Source organism: Citrus sinensis, chromosome 7 (assembly GCF_022201045.2).
Source record: "Citrus sinensis cultivar Valencia sweet orange chromosome 7, DVS_A1.0, whole genome shotgun sequence".
NCBI classification, from domain to species: Eukaryota; Viridiplantae; Streptophyta; class Magnoliopsida; order Sapindales; family Rutaceae; genus Citrus; species Citrus sinensis.
Genome location: NC_068562.1, coordinates 9,737,497 through 9,757,182, shown reverse-complemented (window position 1 = coordinate 9,757,182; position 19,686 = coordinate 9,737,497). Strand labels below are relative to the sequence as shown.

Sequence of the window (19,686 nt, the reverse complement as noted above, 5' to 3'; positions counted from 1 at the left end):
ATCACGACGAAAAAATAGCGCACAATCCTCGAACACAATTAAACCAAAGAAAATTTTAGAACCAAAACCTACGGACCGAACCAAAGTTATGAGTAAAATATATATTATGATACTTTTGAAAACAAATTACAATGAAAGTTTTATCTGAAAAAATTCCCAAGCAAAACAGGAAATATTAAGGGCAGCCACGTTTCTAAATTTGAATAGTGAATAAGGGTTGAATTGGATAATTGCTAGCTAACTCAACTTTTTCTACATTCACAAAAAGGCACTAGAAAGGAGGTGAGGAAAGGCCTCAAAAGAATATGCTAAAACAACAATTTTGAAAGCGATCAAGAACGTCACTGATGCTAAAACTGTGTACTATATGCCCACAACAAAACTCAAATGCGCTTCAGTGCCGCACCATCAGAATTAGAGACAACCCAGCTCTACAATCACCTCTCTTCAGCCTCCAGCAAGAAGCCTGGTTGCTGAAAATTCAGATAAATAACTAGAATAAATAAAATTTAAAAAATAGAAAAAAAGGGTGAACGTCATGTATGCTTGAAAAATAACTTCAGCTCTAATCAATTATGTAAAGGAAAAACTGCCCAGTTGAGAAATTCCACAAAGAGATAATTTTTTCTATGCACAACCTATTCTCATAAGGAATTGTAGACAAAAGTGTGGCGAATCAAACTTAATACAACTTCAAAGAGTAACATTGCTTGTTTATGTTCTTCAGTATTTATCCCATTGTACAGCCAGGTTACAGCTGCACGCAGTTTCACCCAATCATGAGCTAACATTTCCTTTCAAATCTATCAAAATTAGGATGCACGTTCCTCACCTTAAGCAAGGGACTTATACAGCTAGAACCGTCTGTCCTCATGAATCCTGATGACGTGGTGTAAGCACTGCCAACCAAAAAATAGAACAGTTAAAACCAAGATATGACAGACAAACAAACCAAAATTGCAAATGACAACGGAAGAGAAGAAGTACTCAATTTTTATATTGCATGACACAAAAAGGAGGAGATAACAATATGAATCAACATCTATCTACAGATAACAAAGAGAAAGAAATCCAGAAGGACAGAATAAATCTTCCAGAATAATAGGAAAGAATGAAAATAAAGGTGTATGGAAAGATTGAAAGTCTATTGAACTCAGAGGTCAACTCTCGTTGTCCAACAACTAGATTTTAACACAGTATTGACTCTATATCAATGTAAATTGTTTAACCCATATGATTATCAGAGAAACAACTATTTATTTTTCGTTAAGTTAGGGAAGTACTACTTAATTGCAACAGAATCTGGGCACATTTTGCGAAAATATTCTAAGATAGCCAAGCCAAAGAACATAAATGCAGCGACAAAGCAGCTCCATTTTGACACTTGTTAGAAACAGAGTAACTGGGCTAACACTGATACCCAAGGTCTATCCTAATAGATGAGCCAGTATTTGTGGAGAGAGTTATAGACATAAAGTAGTAGTTGTAACAAAAATTAGTGAAAGGGGAGTTAGAGATGGCACTTCAGAATCAATTAATCACCAGAGACAAAATTTGGATTTTCACACTGCCCCAACCAATTGCTTTTAGGCTGACGGGATTCCTTCATTATTCGTACCCCACTGTTCTTCAGCCTCGTTACCGTTAACGAGTACTGCACCGTCTGTTGAATCAGCATCCACTACGACAGGCTCCTCTTGGCTTCCTTCTTCTCCATTCTGTTCCTCTGCATTCTCTTCTCCATTTTGTTCGGAACCCTGTCCACAAGGTATAGCAATAGTTAAGTAGAAGTTCTCAAACCAAAAGCAGAACTCCCACTCGATAACTATAAAGTAACTAAATAATAAATTGAATATTTCAGACAACGATACAATAGAGAACTCCAATCTTGCAGCTTAACTTCCCCAACTACATAAAATTCAGCAACGAGAAGAAAAATTACAAATGTGTAAATATACATGTGCATGCAGAGTATACCTCATGATCAAGATCTCCATTTTCAAGAGTGTCCTCTTCTTCAATTTGCATGTGTCTGAAAGCCTCCACAAGCGTCATGTATGATTTATCTGCATGGTTTACATAGTCCTCTGCAGGAGGATGTACACCCCTACAAAGCAATTATGAAAGTAACTATATAAGCACATCCAAGCAACACTCATACAAAAGCCTAAACCAACAAATTACGAGTTAAGTGGGAAAAATCTTGCATGTCATAAACTTTACAGCTAACTGGAGTTTGGAGGAAAAAAAATTGCCAGCTAAGTTCTTTTCATTGAAGCAAATGAATATGAATACAGTCATATAAGTATGCCTAGAATGAAAGGAAACACATGCCCAATTAACAAAATATAATACATGCGCGCGTAGAGAGACAAGACCAGTATTAATACCTGGTAGCAGCAGCTTTGGACTCAACAGCAAGAGCAACTTGCCAATCATCAAATAGATTAGAATACTCTTCAGGATCAGCCAGAGATTCAGCAGCTTTTGGGTTCACCTGTAGTTGGAATAACGTTAGGTTAAAAACTTTGTACAAAGCCAATCTATCATTCCAAAAAACTGTCAAAGATATTATCATAGATTCACAACTGCAATAATAAAATTAGAGCTGATACTTCTTGCAGTTGATTTTCCAGCATAAGCAAATGCATTGAAAGATTAAGATAATATAGTGATTTTTTTCCCTTTGGAGGGAGGATAAGTTGCTTAACCCAATGAAGTTCCATTCCTGGGATGCCAGGTGACAAGATCCCATCATAAGTAGCACTTGAGTGAACAAATGACAATCTAAAAGTAGCGTATAACAGTCTATAAGATGACTTCTTAAGTTTGAAAGGACAGCAAATTGTCAAAGGAAGTGTAAGACAAGAATACGCTTTTGGTGCAACTTTTAGTACTACATAAACTTTAGGACTTATTACCATGAACTAAATGATGTGAAATTTCTATAATAAGACTATGGCATCTAATTTATTGATGCTAGATGGAAGACATTGAAAGGACAATGTGGGTGCAGCTCTGCCTGGGATGTAGCAACTACAGTTTCTTCCTAAATCAGACTTATCATCAGGCAAACCAAGCTTAGCATGACAAAGTATAACAAGCAAAAGAAACACATGAACAGCAACTAACCTTTTGGAGGTCTTTTCTCCAAATAGCAACAATCTCTGAAACCTTGCTTGGAAGGTATGATCTTGCCATCAAAGCAGCCTCAGGTATCCGATTACTGCAAAAGAAAGTTTCATTACACCTAAAACTATAATTGCATTAACCTGTTTCCTTGTGTCAAAGAATTTAAAAATAAATATTACCTTTCCACTAACAGCTGGAGGCAGTCTTCCAATTTACCCAACATAAATAAACAAAGGAATGCAACATTGTTCTTTCCTTGCTCTTTAGCTAGAGAAGCAAGTTTGGATATCCCTTCGGCGTCTCCTAAAGAAGAATAGAGCAGCAACAAACCACTCAAATCCATTGCTTGTTTCATGCATCCCTCAGCCATTTCCAACTGCAGCATCAGAACTCACCATGAGAGACATGTTAAAAAATAATATGAGATAGCAAAATTAATTGTCAAAACTTTGGAGCAGACAAGATAAGCGTTCAAAGAAAGGGGAATTTAGCAGCCAGGACAAACTAATTTCAAGCAAAAAGTTACACAACACCTTTCCAGTGGACATAGCTAATTCTCCCAATTGCTTCCATTTAGACTCACTCTGCACTTCTGTAGCTATTTCCTGCAAGAGTAAGGGAAAAAAGAACCATGTTCGAGTTTATAGAGTTGTTACATGGTCCAAACAAATTTAAAAGTTAACAAAGAGCTCAACCACTCAGGAATACAAAATCTTCCAAGTTACACGTTCCCAACATATCATCTAGACTTACCTGTGCAACCTCCAATCTGCCCAGCTGTATGGCTAGTTCGAATCTATAATCGGGGTCAGTAGCCACTTCTATAGCTTCCTCTATCATACCTCGTGACTCCAGGAAACGAGCCACACTAAGCATGAAAGCAAATTATTCATCAAAACACAAGTAGCTTTCAACAGCCAAATTTATACCCAAAATTACAAGAGATCAAAACATAATACAAAATCCCAAATTATCTACAGGTTAAAAGTGCCAGCCCATGGTCACATATGCTATGTGCTAGAATCAAAACCAGCTGGTAAATCTAGACAAAACCAAACGGTCAAGCAGTATTAATTTTGCTAGCTTTTCAAGACAAAACATTGCAAAAAAGAATGCTTTCATCTTTAGCCTATAAATGGATTAAAACAAGAAAATCAGGAATATTCAAGCTAAACACAGTGAAATCACAAAAAGGATGGAATATGACAGAGATACGAACTGCTACTTCTGTAAAGAATCTTCTTCCCTTATTCCAATATCATTTTTTTTCATTTTGAATTGGTAAAAGTGCAGCAATGAAAAAGGTATTGGCCTATACCACAAAGCCGCGGTCATTTTTCCAATGGCCAAATGAAATTCATACTCAAAACATTTCTTTTTAAAAAATCAATGAAAAATAAAAAACCTTTATCTGTTGGCAATCAATTCATAGTTGCAAAGATTGTATATACCTATTGTGATGCTCTTTTGGAATTGAAGGTAAGATTTCATTGGCCCTCTCCAAATCTCCACGCATGACAAGAGTCTTGTACTCAATCAAGCTGAGAAGTAATGTGTATCCCATAACACTGCATGACATGATATTTATGATTAAAAACTTTAAAAACCAAAAAAAATTATAACTCAGTATTTTTTTAAGAATAATAAAGCTGGCATACTTGAACTCTTTGTCAATCAGATACACACGGCTTTGACTAGCAAGGTACCCCAACAAGTACATAGGCCGGTCCAAATGAAACATTGTGGTTACCTATTAAAAAAAAAATCAATTATCAAGATGCCTCAAACATATTGTAGAAACTGGAAGAAAACTAGTCAAATGAAACTCTGTCAAAACAAGAGGAACTCATTATACCTCACCGCCAACACAGTAATTAAGTCTCCAGGAGGAATTGTTGTAAATGAAACAATCCCCAACCCATAAACCAGTCCTGACACGCTCATTGGTTTCATGAAGGAGCTCAAAAGCATCTTCAACACCTTGTTCATCCACTGGCTTTCCACTATCTAAATAAGCTGAAACGACATCGCGCTACAACGCAAATATTGAATTCAATATTATAAAGCATGCCAGACCATACCAAACATCTAAACCCTTAAAAATGGCAATTGACCTACGGAAACTTATGAATCTGAAAAGGACCATCTTAATTGAAATCCTTACATTGTACTTGAGAATGTAGAATGATGTATCACTTGCAATTGCCACTAGATCACCACTGTCAGCCCAATAAAGATTCTGAAAAATTTCAAATTTATAACAGTGAATATAAACAGCAAGCAATGCAACTGGAAATTATAAAGCAGGAATAAATGTCTTTTGCAGGAATATCAAAACTTACTTTCACAGTGACATCAATTCGCCTAATTAGCCTGCATTCAGCCCAATCATAGAAGCAAATAAAATCATTTGAGCACATTGCCAATAAAGTTCCTCCATAAATACGCTCGGCGGAGAAGGTTGGTCGGACACTCCTTTTTTCCTGAAAAGCACTATGCCTCTCTTAAACACCATCTTGTAGTCCAAATGGTATACTAAGTACGATAAACTAATAATTACAGTCAGGGATATGAATCATTATGGTATTTAAGCATCATAGGTCTTTCTTCTATAACATAACCCTCAAAATACCCCTTCCCCAGCAAACTTTCTTGATTTTTTCTTTTCTCAACTATAAACTGAAGAGATGAGCAGGCAAAAAGAGCAAGGCATATCAACAGAAATAAGAAAAGTTCAATAGCTTCTAGTCTCAACATATAATTATTCACTAACAAAACAAGAACATATTTTCTACACTAGAAGAAAGAGTAACAAACCTGAAAATTTTTACTGAAAATTTTTATCTTTGATGAACTTTCTCTAACAGCATATTCTCCATCAGATGACCAAACAAACTCCAGTGCAGAACCAAAGGACCTATTTCTCCATGCCAAAGCTGTATATATAATGTATTCACCATCTCCACAGACGACAACAAACCTCCCATTGGGATTGTGCTTTAAGCTCTGGAAAACAAGAAAAAGCAAATGTATGGATCGTAAAAAGAACATTCAAGAGGGAGCCAGAGACAGTTTATGCAAAAAGAAACACAATAAAACAAATCTTCCTCCACATCATGATATTTTAATTGGAAAATGAAGATCAGCCATGAGAAAAGTTAGACTGGAATAGGTTCTCCCAGCATATTCTTGGAGCTCTATGTTACTCTACATTCACTATAACTTCTCTCTCTTAACTTTAGAAAGCAATTATCTCAATCTAGCATTATATGCAGGACATTAACATGCAATTATAGATGTAAAACCAACTTACATAGGAAACTTCATGGCAGCCGGTCACCACTTAAAAATGTATGACTATTCAAAGAAAAAGAAATACACAATAGGAAGTTTCCAACAAATAGGCAATCAAAAGAGAAATCAACCTTTAGCATAAAATATAATAAAAATCCCACAACATAACAGAGGAAAGCATAAATTGCTAGAATAAGGACATGTAATAAAGTCACTTTTACACTATTGGAATGGATCATAAGCCATATCTACTCAAGGAAACAATGTTGGAAGATAAAAATGATCCAGACCACTTGATCAACACAAATATTGAAAGCTCCAGGAAAAAGTACTCCTCAATTAGTAACAATGTAACAGCTTCTAGAAATACAAAAATGCACGTGCTTCCAAAATTTACATCCTAATTGCACAACGGTGGCACGTTGAAAGCATGTAAAAAATAATAAAACATCAAATTCAGGGCATAAAACATCACAAAGGTCAGAGAAGTTAAAGATAGGCCATAAAAATGCCAACTCACTTGTGGGTAAAGATCACAGGTTCCCAACTCCTTAACAGCCAATGGCAATCTTTCTCCGTCAGTAACCTAAAACCAAGCAAACCAAAAACTTACGTCATCTGAGATAAACTGTCCTGCAGCAAACTAAGTAGTTGGTCTAAGCCCAAACCTCATAATCTGCTCCCACACTCTTGATGTTCACAGTTTGAATCTCATTGTGCTTAGCCCATATGATCTTTCCACTATTATCCATACTAGCAACAGGTTCTTCACGACCGATTTTCACCATGATAGTTCCCTCATCATAACCGATCACAATCCTGTGCAAGAAATAGTAACAATATATTTGTTGATAATCTGAAGAAAAAGAGATGATGATAAGAAAAAGAACACAATAGCTTATGCAGTCATTAGAAAACATTCAACAACTCCAGAAAAATGGAAAACAACCGTTCAGAAATATGTTCTAGCAGATATTCTACACATGAAAGAAAAAAATCCAAATAAAAAGGTAATAAAATGTGAGAAGAATAGCACTGTTAACGACTTTGAATACAAAAACAAGTTTCCTAATGTCTAGGAGCAAATATCTCGTAATAAACCCAAAAATACACGTAGGTAGCTGTATAAATAACATTCAGGGAAAAGAAACATGAAGACACTCACCTGCGTGAACTTTTCATATACCCAATAGCCCAAACTCTTTCAAGACCATAATTCAATGTGTTCTCAAGCCTGTGAGTCAAAGAAACCAGTTCAGATGGGGTTAGCAGAATTCCATTTACCCAATCAGATATAACTTTTTCAATAATCAGCTGATTTACAAAACACCAAGTGGCAAAAGCACCAAGAAAAAATTCCAATAGTAAGATGGATGAAAGGGCCAAGCATATTCCACATTATAAACCTCACAAGTCAAATAAAACTAAGGTTACCTGTAAGTGGTTGCATGCCAAATACGAACTGTCCCATCCTCAGAACCCGTGATAATAATAGGAAGCTCAGGGTGGAAACATACTGCAGACACATTGTGAGTATGGCCTTCAAGTGTCTGGACACAACTTTTGGTCTGATAGTCCCATACCTGATTTCAATAACATATATTTGTTAATGATTCCAATCAACATATACCAACAATCAAAACAAAAAAATACAGAAAGAAAAATATGGAGTCAGACCTTAGCAGTGTGATCATCTGAGCCAGTGATCAGATAAGGTTTATCACCACCAGTGAAGTAATCAACACAGTTTACTCCTTTCTGATGGGCATCAAGTGTGAAATTTGGGTCAGGAGAACCAAGGTTCCAAATCTGGCCACGGACACATAAGAGCAAAGGATTAACAATCAGCAAAGGAAATAAGAATTGCATCAACAGGTCATCAAATGAAAATTCCCAAACCTTAATGGTTCGATCAAGTGATGCACTAGCAAAGGTATTGGTGTCTTTTGGATTAAATGTCACTTGCATAACATAATGAGAATGTCCCTCAAATATCTGAGTACACATCCAACCCTTCTCCCAATCCCAAAGCTTTATGAGCATATCATCAGATGATGACAGCACATACGGAAGGGTAGGATGAACAGCCACACATCTAATGTAATCCGTATGAGCCTCAAATACTTTAACTTTGTCCATTGTATTGTAATTGTATACACGAATAAACATGTCATCAGCTCCTGCAACTACCCATTGCTTGCGGGCCACAAATTTAGCTGATCTAACTGCACACACATGATTTAGGAATTAAAGAGTGATAGTGATCCATTACGTATAAAGGAGCAGGGAAAAATAATAATAATAATTGTTTTGTGACCTCCTCACACAGAGGAAAAAGCCAAAAGACAATGTAGATATACATCTAGACATACCTGGTAACTCAGTGACCTCAAAAGACTTAGCCATAGTCTGGAGTAATAGTGAGAAAATTCACATTATCAGTAAATGCATGGAAGACCCAACAAGGAACTAAAAGAAGCTTAAACTCATAAAGGCTTTGTAATAAGTCCAAGACAACAACACAGATAAAAACTATAACTTTCATAACTTCAAAACTTATCAAATGAATAATGAATTATAAGAGTCTTAGGTATGATATAATCAAGTAGCAGTATGCTGCCATAAATTAGGTGTTCATTGTGCATGACTGTTGATTAGTATGTATACAGAATGAACAAAACAGAAATGGCTATCAACAGCATTCTCCTACCTGTGACTGGTAGTTCCAGATACACACAGTTCCTGAATACAAACTTGCTAGAATCCTGAGAAAACAATTTTAACATCACGTTTCAGCGGCATCACATAAAATCGCAACACATTATTTATGCAACTTAAATTTCCAACGGCCAACTAAGATATTACAAAATAAAAAGCAAAAAATAACAAAAGAAGATTATAATTACCATGGTTCAGATGGATGCAAATCCACAGACTTTACTCTCTCTGATCTTTGAGCAAGTTTTCTCTGATCCAATTATCATTTGAACATAATTAACAACAGAATTCAAAATATACTACTAACTGAAAAAAAATTAATAAAGAGAGAGATGTCTAATCTAACACATAGAAGTAAATGGTAAATTTCAGTACCTTGATTTCGAGTCTGAGAGGCTGTTAACACACAACAAAAACAAACGAAAATAATTAGTAAAATATCAAACAACAGATCATTAACTAATCCAAACCACTAATGCTCAAGTCAATTGCTTAAAGTTAAAACAACAAGTGAAGCCTAAAACTAGATGACATATTCCGCTAGTTCTTTATTTCTCAATCTTCCTGACAACAAAAGCATGGTCCAATTGGATCCAATCCCACACCAGATCTTAGCTCAATTCAAACCCCCATTGTTGCTAACTAACAGTAACGGTTAACCAAACGTACAAAACAGTGCTTAATTACTTAATAAGCGGCTAAAAACTCAAACAATTTAACAGAAACAATGCGATGACATATACCAACTGAAGCCTAAAATCAAGTTTAAATATTCAAACACTTTCTCCTTTACTTGCCTCCATTTTCTCGGCAGCCAAACACAGGCAAACATCACACAGATCAAAACAGACACCAGATCTTAACCCTCAATTAAACACCGCGTTTTGGTTTAGAAACTTAAAACTGGCGAAGTGTGGCGTTCAAATACTAAACAAGTGGCTAAAATTCATACAGTCGAGTACGAAACCAGAAACGTTGAAATGAAATCGAAGAAACTAGTGATCAGATCTAAGCGTTACGATATGATCAAACGGATCAGACGACTCACCATCTTCGATTATCTGATTTGCGAAATCGAGATCAAAGTTTTCGCGGCGAAGTTGTAAATTATAGATCCAGAGAGAGAATTTGGTGTAATAGAGAGAGGGAGGGAGGGATTAGCGTTGTGATGTATCTGTAAAAATGAGGAGCGAGAGCCAGAGCGAGAGAGAGAGAGAGATGCTTAATGCTTTGTAGTTTAGGGAAGGAAATTACGAGAGTGCCACTACTGGGTGAGTGGGAATCTTGTGTGCGACATCGTATAATGAAAAGTATGGGTCGACGAATTGCTGGTGGATCTATAAGGGTTTTTCAGTCTTTTGATTGCTTTCTATCTTGTCGTTTGTTGGTGTGAAAAATGCGTACAAGGGGGCAACTACCGAGTTGAGGAGTGTGGGTGACGCTCTTGCCACGCTGGACACTGGGCCCATCACGACCCTTTGAAATTCTCCCTTTTCTTATCGTGCGGTTTAGAGCTGTCAAAACGGGTCATCGGGTCGTGTTCGTGTCGTGTCAGTTTTGTGTCGTGTCAAATTTAGGTCGACCCAAATTCGATTCATTTAATAATCGTGTCAAAATATTGAAACTCAAACCCGACACGGAAAAACAATCGGATTACCCAATAACCCGTTTAATATCTATATACTGAACAAAAGTTACATCAAATATTTACACAATATCATACATACGTATGTACATATATACGTACATACATACATACATAATTTTTCGATATTAGAAAATATACATATCTACCAATATATTACACATTTACACTATTGAGGTTTTAATATTATTATTATTATAATATATATAAAATATTATATATCAATATTATAAAATATACATGTCTATCAATTTTTACACATTTACACTATTGAAGCTCTAAATGTATTTAAAATTTTATAAATAAAATATTGTATTTATATTCACCCTTTTATAAAAAAAGAAAATCATCTCTAATATTTGAGTTTTAATGATAAGAATATATAAATTATTTTAAAATAGAAAATATAATCAGGTCATTGATCGGGTAAATGGGTCAAGAATTTTCACCCTAACCCGACACGGAAAAAAATTGTGTTGACCCGGACCCGACCCATTTAATAATCCTGTTAAATTTAACGACCCATACCCATTTATTTATGTCGTGTTCGTGTCGGGTAATCGGGTCGTGTCAAATTTTGCCAGCTCTAGTGCGGTTAATTGTAAATCTATAAATTACTGCTACGTGAATACTATGTTGGGTTAATAATAAATTTAAGGGAAATTATCATTTGTATACCCTTAGTTTACTCTATTATCAAAAATATTATAATATTTTGAGAGTGTATCAATCGTTCACCTTAAGTTGATAAAATGTATCAGCTGACCACCAAACCGTTAGTTGCCGTTTAAGTATGATGACGTCAGAAGGGTAATTTGGTCTTTTCATATGATACAAGTGATAATTTAAGGATATACATGTGATAAAAAAAAGAATTTAAGGGTATACAAGTGATAATTTTCAAGGGTAAAATCGTCAATTCACTGTAACTCTGTTAACTTTCAAACAGCAACTACCGGTTTGGTGGTCGGCTGATACATTTTGTCAACTAAGGGTGGATGATTGATACACCCTCAAAGTGTTGTAGTATTTTTGATAACAGAGTAAATATAAGGTATATGAATGATAATTTCCCTAAATTTAATTTGTTAGGTCAACATATTATAAGTTATTATAAAGGTATAATTTTAAGAAATAAATATTAAATGTCTATGCCTAACAGCCTAAGAAACTATAATGAAAAATCTTTACAGTTTATTTTTCAATAATAATATAGGTACAAACAATTTTGTACATACTAGTGTGTACAATCCATATGGTATGAAGAGAATTGTTTAAAAAGTAATAACAGTTATATTTTTTCAATTATGTGGATGAGTGATGTTTTTATACAATATATTTACTCATATTACATCAGTTAGTATAAACTTATTTGTGCAAAATAGTTGTGGCCTTATTGAAGAGTAATTTTCTTATTACAATATAAGTGAATAACTAGAATATACTAAAATACATTAATATTTAGGGAAAATTTGGATTTGGATTTGGATTGATATTTTTATATCCAGATCCTCCTTTTTTTTACAGATCCGGATCTTCATTTTTTTTTGTGGATTTGAATCTTTTTTTTTTAACAGATTCGGATGCAGGTAATATTTGTACGAATTGCGGACATATATCCTGAATATTCGAATCTGCATAAATTAAAATTTAATAATTTACCTAATAATATCTGGATTCGGATATTTTTGCCATCCTGATTGAAATATTATTTAATTTCCAATCATAAATTGTCATTTAATTTAAAATCCATGATTTTACTATAAAGATAGATTTTGAATAATACAATTGCTCTCAAATTCTATATATTTTAATACAATGATATGTATATGACAATTATGATTTTAATAGACAGTCCAAATTTCTATCCTCCCAATAAGTCCCTCATTTGAATTAATTAACATAATGTATATATCCTCCTTTTTTTTTGGTACGATTCAGATGAAGAAGCAGAGAGGTGCTTGATAAAATTTAAACTTCAAAGTTGAATATATCATAGTTTTATTTCTTTTCACAGTGTACATGCATGCATGATGATACTGTGACATGGATTCTTATTCTCATGAGCCCTCAGCATTTGTTTATTCTTATGTCCTCAAATTGTATCAGAACTAGTGAGGAGCGGCATAAAACCTGCTACAATTCTTGGAGCATAAATCAATACAGCCTTCCGTCTTGGCTGCGTCTAACAAATTCACAATTATAAGTTCATCAGAAATGAAGTCTTAGCTAGCTAGCCAACAATATATATCTGGTGCGGACGTCTGCATATTTTTTGAATGTGGATTTGACTCGCATGCCATTGCGTGAGGTCAAATTCGCATTTCAAAATAAACAGACGTATGCATACAATAATTACCAGCAGATTAATTACGCATGTAAGAGTGTAAACTCAAAGATTTCTTATACATTACCAGAGCTTAAACCTCTACAGATGGAACTTGCACAACCAAGGGTACAATATTCCACTTCCACAGGCCCTGGAATTTGCACCTGCCGGCAGTGTTTTAAGCATTCGCTGACACAAACAGCTCTTGCTCTGGTGAAGCCGCATTGTATCTGGCATTTCAGTTGGCAAGAAGCAGACTGAGCCTGGGCTAAAGTTAACGAGAGGACGGTCATTATCACGACCATAAGGACAAATCTTCTCATGGACTTGCCTTCCATTACTGAATTAATTGCTTCCCTTGATATCTTGTGTTATTTTAAAATTTCAACCTTAAGCTGATTCTTTACTGTATTGGCCTTATTATCGTGCTTGCTATTCGTCATAGAAGGTAAAATTTCAATCTTAAGCACTATGTAAAACTTACCTTCTATGACCAATATCATAGAAGTCTTGCCAAAATTTTTACATAAATCCACCCTTAGGATTCCATTTCCACAAAAATCCGTACTTTCTATGTAAGACAACCTACCCAAAAACATGTAAAAAGAAAATAAAAGGTTTATAAAAATACAAAAATTACGGACTTAGATCCTCTTCTCTCCTAACTTCATTTTTTGGACTCTTTTTAAAGATCTGCTACACTTGCCACGTAATAAAAGAAATTGGTGAATCTTAACCCTAGAACACATTCTGTGCTAAGGATTTAATTAGTCCAAAATTTATATCTTAATTGATATAGCACCTAGAATGCAGATGTATTAATGAACGTCTAATAATGTTCTAGTAGAAGATCCATCTCTCTGAGCTTTTTCGTTTTAAAGTGCTTACAACATATTACTATGAATTCTAATGACAGATGAAAAAACAATTTATCAATACAGCCCTAATATCATTGCTTTCTTATTCAACATGACTTGGTGAAGGAGCATTGATGATTTTGCATTTCTTACCGCATGAATCCGCACAACCTCTTTGACATCCGCCAAAAATATCAGTAATTGTTTGACAAATCCTTTAATCGAACAACTGTTAAGAAAAATCACTAACAGTCAAGTAAAAATAAGGATCTATAAGTCGAACTATGTTAAGTACTTGGAATACCTTTTTGATATAGCAAGAGCAAATGAAATCAGCACAGCCAAGACTGCTTTACTTGCTAGCTTCACAGTCACTGGATTGTTTTTGTAGGGACCAGACTGCACCACAGATCCTGAGGCCATTATCATCATCACATCATGAAAATCAACGTTACAATAAACTTTGAACTAGTCTCTCCATTGTTATATTTGCCTATTAAATTTAATTAGCTCTCTCACTTTTGTTTGTTTTTGTTTATGTTGTGTGAAATCGACTCCAATTATTGGAATCATAGGCCCCGGACTCTACTAATGCATTAACACGATGCTAAACCTTGGTATTACTTGTAAGTTAAGAATTATCTATTACATTGGATTCTATTACTGGATTTATAAATTGTGAGTAACTTCAAATTACTCATAATTTATATAACAACTTCCGTTGCAAAGCGTGCATAATTTCTAAAATTTTAAAGATGGAATAATACTGCAAGTAACAAGATTCTGCATAAAACAGAGTAAACAGAGTTTTCTGTCACGAAAGTGTTATTAGGTTATTTCTAAAATCCAAAAGTTAATTATTTTAGTCTAATCCTAATCGTTAACAAACAGCTCAACGTTTCCATAATTGATATCTGTAACATCTCAGAATCGTGGTTTATCCAAATTTGCTTTGTGGGAATATGGGCGACACTTGTGCATATTTATGTGAATATACTCAAGAAGTTTTATGTACGTGCTTTGCAGTTAAGTGAAAATAAACATAACCCGATGCTCGAAGTCAATAGTTTTGCGACGCTCAGAGTTTTATGTTGTCATATCTGGTGCGGTTATGTCAAAATGAAAGATATCAACTTTCAGTAATCAGTACCCTTCATGCTTTGACATAAGTGATACAAATTAATTTTTTCCTCCGAACCCCCTACCTTCTTCAGGATTCGAATTCGGAGTTACCCATATACTTTATCTAGTTATGATGCATTGTAACTTTGCATTGGTACAATAATTTTGAATATACATGATAACTGTATAACTATGTGTGTGGTTCTTTTAGAGATTGATTATATTTTATAGAATGGAAATGTCATTCAAAATTTTAACCTATAAATTAATCTTTCAATTTACGTATATTGTAGTTCATTTCTTTTTTTTTCTTAATAATATGAGGCCATTTTTCCATTTTATAGCTGTGTTATCATGCCAGAGTCCCAGCTTAACGGAACCAAGTTCCCACCCTCACACACGCGCAAATGGCATGAAAGGGAAGGTAAGTAACCAGTTATAGCATTTTAATTGTGCCACAAGCCCACTAACTTACAACTATATATATATATCAACTACAGGACTAATTTGCACCTCAAAACATTTTCGAGATCAAATATAATTTTTTTGACACATTAGCTTTTGCTCATAACTGATTTTACACACCAATGAAGGAACAAAATGAAAAAAAAAATGAAATATTGGAGAAAATTAATATAAAATTATGCACAAATTAGATTCGTTGTGTGATGAGTTGATTCACAAATCATATGCACTGTTCCTATATCATCTGTGTATGTTGGCTAATTACACAAATTAATCTTGTGATTTTTAGGCACAGTAGGTTCATATTTTTTGTTTATGCATTAATGTCTCATTGTTCAATTTTCTTATTTAATTATTAACATGTTTAGCATATATTTTCACACTAAAACCCCATTAATTTATTCATCTTTAGCTAAAAGTTTGAGACAAAAAATGCAGTATATATGTTCTGCTGCTTTACCCAATAATTTATATTACAAATTATTATGCGAACTGAATAGCACTTTTATTTTCTGTGTTTTAGGGTGTTCAAACTATGGAAGGATATGGTTTTCCCAGTAATAAAACTTTGTTCTGTCTCATGACGAATATCGGTTTTGATAGAATGCTTTGAAGAACTGGAACCTTTTTGGAAGTTAATTGGGTTATCTTTAGCAATGATCTCACTGCTGAATTCGTAGATGTACCTTTTTACTCTATTGAAATTATTCTTATAATTATACAATTATTATCGAAATTTTAGAAAGAAGAGGCTGGATTATTCTTCTAATTAATCCACATTAATATTGGATTTAGTTTCAAAAGAAGAGTTTATTCTCCATTGAAAGTAGTTGTAGTGTTACTATAAGGCGACACATTATTTTTAGGACAAAAAATTTTTCAAAATGATTTTATATGAGAAAATATCAATGTTGAATAGACATAGGAAATTATATTTTTGTTCAATCCATTTTACTCTTTCTTTTTTGAATAAACACATTTTTGTTTTTTAATACAATCTATCTGGCTTAATTTTGCCACATAAAGCACAGAAATTGACTCTGGATTTTGATCTCTGTTCCAATAATGACTTGGTTCAAAGTTAGGCCTCCATGCATGAACAGGAGCAGACAATAGTCACATAATCACACTTTAGAACAAACAAATAAAACGATCACAGATTATATTAAACAAAGTTTCACGAACTAGTCACAATACAAACATTTCTTGCCGTTAGAAGTTATTAGTCCCAACCATAGCGGCAACAAAAGCTAAAGCACCGGTACTAGTACATAACATTATTCTTCCTGATCTTCCCTTCATATGAGAGACAAGCACACACGGTAGACACATATGACATTAAACTTCAAATTTTCCTTCCGAAAGTTAGCAGTTCACGGAGTCACAGCCAGAAGAGTTGCCAATTTTGACTATAAGAGTTCCATTGTCACAACCAAATGCAACCCTGATTAGACAGTGACAGTAGAAGCTTATTAACTGTTTGATAAATAAATTAAAATGATGAATTGATTAAAATAAATCGTTTGATAATTTAGTACACTAAAAGAATTGTAAGACGACAGATCCATACAGTAGTAAACAAAGCAAATACAGCTAATCATAAGCCATATGTGAATTAATAAGTTGAAAGTTATTTAATAATTATTAATGAGAAAGATGGGGGATTGATCAAGAAACTTACTGGTTTGAACCTTTCTTGTATCCGATGCTCCAAACTCGTTCAAGGCCAGAGCTCAGCGTATTCTGGAGCCTGAAAGTTTTAAGGAAAATTTTGGGTTGTAAAAGGGGAGTTTGGTTTACGTCTGTGTAGTACTTGAAATGAAATGCTGCAATGCAAGTAACAAGGTTCTGTATGAAACAGAGCAAACAGATTACTCTGTCCGCGTCACCAAAGCTAGAATTTAGTGTTTTATCAATCAGAAAACTTTTATTACCTAAAAGTAGTAGCATTCCATATGAGAATTGTGCCATCCTCAGAAGCTGTAATTATGATGCGAAGCTCAGGATGAAAGCAAACTGCAGTAACATTGTTCGTGTGGCCTTCTAAGATTTGTACACAAGTTTTGGTTTCATAATCCCACACCTACTTACACATAAGCAAAATCGCTTATTCGATGAACTGGAAAGAGTCATTAAATTAATTTATAATAAAAGCTTCATAAGTTTCAAACCTTGACAGTGAAATCGTCGGATCCAGTAATGAGATAAACTTTATCATTGGTGATGAAGTAATCGATGCAATTTATCCCTTTCTCATGTGCATCCAATGTGAACTTTGCAGCAGATGAGTCCATGTTCCAAATCTAAAATGGGGAAAAAAAATGAACAGAACATAAATCACATACTTAACACAAGAAAGAAAATTAATCACCAAGTTTGTAGCAAACAAGCCCAATGGGCATATATCCAATACCTGGATGGTGCCATCAAGTGATGCACTTGCGAAAGTGTTGAGGTCTTTTGGGTTGAATGCCGATTGCATTACATAATGTGAATGTCCCTCAAAGGTTTGTGTACACTCCCAATTCTTCTCCCAATCCCACAGCTTTATAAGCTTGTCATCCGATGCCGTCAGCACGAATGGGAAAGTAGGATGGACAGCCAGAGACCTTATGTAATCTTCATGTGCCTCAAATTCCTTGACACTTGCCATTGTGTTATAATCGAAGACACGTATGAACTTGTCATCGGAACCACAAACGATCCAGTGCTCTCGTGCCACAAACTTGGCTGTCCTCACTGCAGATGTTAGAAAACGCAGATAAGGATCTAAACAAGAAGCTAGAGAGCTAATAGCTAAATTCTATAATGTAGAAAGAAGAAGGCATAAATGAGTAATGTACCTGGTGAGTCAGTGACCTTGACAGACTTCTCAGTTGTCTGAGAATGGTAATTCCAGATACACACAGTTCCTGAGTACAAACTTGCTAGAACCCTGCATGAGATGAGATTTTTATCATGCAACGGGCTTTCAAAACAGAGCTTAATTAAAGCAATGTTGAATTATTGTGTGTCACACGTGGGGTGTAGAGTGTAATTTAATGCTTACCATGGTTGAGTTGGGTGAAAATCCACGGATTTTACCCTATCAGATTTCTGGATGAATTCTTTCTGGAATCAGGAAATTATTTTAAGCTAGTTAGGAAAAAAAAACATTTAAATAAAGTTGCATTAAAATAATTAATGAATAAATTGAAGTTGCTTCAAGCATAAGAGGATATTCAGTCGTACCTCAATTTGAAGTTCGAGAGGCTGCGACAATTCATCATATTTATGACCCAAAGGAGATACAAAACGAAGAGAGAAAAAAAAAAAAAAACATAAGTTCATGTCTAAAATCGGAAATTCTATTAATGCAATCCAATTTCGTTTTTCTCAAAATTCTATTAATATATCTATAACTCACCGTTTCCATAGTTGCAATTTGAAAATGTCGATCAATATATAAAAATTTATTTATGGAAATTGCTTTGTGAGAATATGAGGCAACACTTACTTATCTCCATATATATACACGAGGATGCTTTGCCGTTAAGTAAAATTGAACATAACCCGACGACCAAAGTCAATAGCTTTGCCTGGCAAGATGTTGTCATCTGACGTGGTTTTGTCCGTCGATTATTCTGACGCGCCAGAATCGACGGTTAAGATCAAGTTTTGATTGGTCATGAATTAATTGCCCACGTGCTTTGACTTTCCATTTATGCATCATTTTGATTGTTCGTTATCTTTTTCAAACCAATTGTGCCACCCTCTGAAAATTGGTTTGAATGATTCACCATTTGTCCATACATGCATGAAGCAACCACTCAAAACAATAATTCCTAAATTTCATTGATATATGTCTTTTCACTAAGTATTTATCTCCAGCCGATGTGACATGCCTGCTAAAATAAAGGCTTTGTTTTGGGTTTATAATTTTGGGTAAAATAATATTCATTTTTTCCTTTTCATTTTTTTAATCCTGATTTAAAAAAAAAAGATATTTACTCTTAAGTTAATAATTTTTTGATAAATCTTAAGTTAATAATCTAAGATAGTCTAATTGCTATTTTAAGAAACAAAGTTTTATGACAATTCATCTTTTTTTCCAAAAACCCCCCTATTACGGGTTTGAGCAATTA

General features: G+C 34.4%; 2 protein-coding genes across 5 annotated transcripts; both read right to left on the bottom strand.

Moving 5' to 3' along the window:
* Positions 1 to 86: 86 nt before the first annotated feature.
* On the bottom strand, positions 87 to 10,358 carry LOC102622899 (coatomer subunit beta'-2-like). Of its 3 annotated transcripts, none has more exons than XR_369343.4 (27): positions 10,193 to 10,358; positions 9,520 to 9,540; positions 9,333 to 9,394; positions 9,137 to 9,191; positions 8,799 to 8,835; positions 8,326 to 8,651; positions 8,104 to 8,235; positions 7,861 to 8,009; positions 7,592 to 7,660; positions 7,095 to 7,245; positions 6,947 to 7,012; positions 5,950 to 6,138; positions 5,475 to 5,615; positions 5,297 to 5,371; positions 4,988 to 5,164; positions 4,791 to 4,882; positions 4,584 to 4,700; positions 3,886 to 4,000; positions 3,666 to 3,737; positions 3,312 to 3,508; positions 3,133 to 3,226; positions 2,391 to 2,497; positions 1,978 to 2,107; positions 1,619 to 1,757; positions 833 to 899; positions 639 to 757; positions 87 to 473 (listed from the first exon to the last, which is right to left on the bottom strand). XR_369343.4 is itself a non-coding variant. In XM_006465500.4 (26 exons), exons 1-25 carry the CDS (start codon positions 10,193 to 10,195, stop codon positions 871 to 873), a joined length of 2,745 nt encoding a protein of 914 aa, XP_006465563.2. In that variant the 5' UTR covers positions 10,196 to 10,358; the 3' UTR covers positions 87 to 473; positions 833 to 870. The 3 variants fall into 3 exon arrangements, 1 of the variants encoding a protein (XP_006465563.2); XR_369342.4 differs by having other exon boundaries at positions 1,543 to 1,757; positions 10,193 to 10,357; XM_006465500.4 differs by lacking the exon at positions 639 to 757.
* Positions 10,359 to 16,701: 6,343 nt separating this feature from the next.
* LOC102622607 (coatomer subunit beta'-3-like) lies at positions 16,702 to 19,316 on the bottom strand. Of its 2 annotated transcripts, XM_006465499.4 has the most exons (9): positions 18,969 to 19,316; positions 18,794 to 18,814; positions 18,612 to 18,673; positions 18,406 to 18,497; positions 17,976 to 18,301; positions 17,734 to 17,865; positions 17,497 to 17,645; positions 17,244 to 17,312; positions 16,702 to 17,006 (listed from the first exon to the last, which is right to left on the bottom strand). In XM_006465499.4, the coding sequence occupies exons 1-9, from the start codon at positions 18,975 to 18,977 to the stop codon at positions 16,928 to 16,930; spliced, it is 939 nt and encodes a 312-aa protein (XP_006465562.2). In that variant the 5' UTR covers positions 18,978 to 19,316; the 3' UTR covers positions 16,702 to 16,927. The 2 variants fall into 2 exon arrangements, with proteins under 2 accessions (XP_006465562.2, XP_052300588.1); XM_052444628.1 differs by lacking the exon at positions 16,702 to 17,006 and having other exon boundaries at positions 17,249 to 17,388.
* Positions 19,317 to 19,686: the final 370 nt, after the last annotated feature.

What these genes read in the sequence shown, in the direction of transcription:
- LOC102622607 (XM_006465499.4), bottom strand. An exon ending in CCGACGATTTCACTGTCAAG is followed by an intron (nt 17,646 to 17,733) that starts GTTTGAAACTTA and finishes ATGTGTAAGTAG; the next exon opens with GTGTGGGATTATGAAACCAA. An exon ending in TGGAATGCTACTACTTTTAG is followed by an intron (nt 17,313 to 17,496) that starts GTAATAAAAGTT and finishes TAAAACTTTCAG; the next exon opens with GCTCCAGAATACGCTGAGCT.
- LOC102622899 (XM_006465500.4), bottom strand. An exon ending in TCTGGAACTACCAGTCACAG is followed by an intron (nt 8,836 to 9,136) that starts GTAGGAGAATGC and finishes CTATTACTCCAG; the next exon opens with ACTATGGCTAAGTCTTTTGA. An exon ending in CTCCAGCTGTTAGTGGAAAG is followed by an intron (nt 3,227 to 3,311) that starts GTAATATTTATT and finishes TTTCTTTTGCAG; the next exon opens with TAATCGGATACCTGAGGCTG.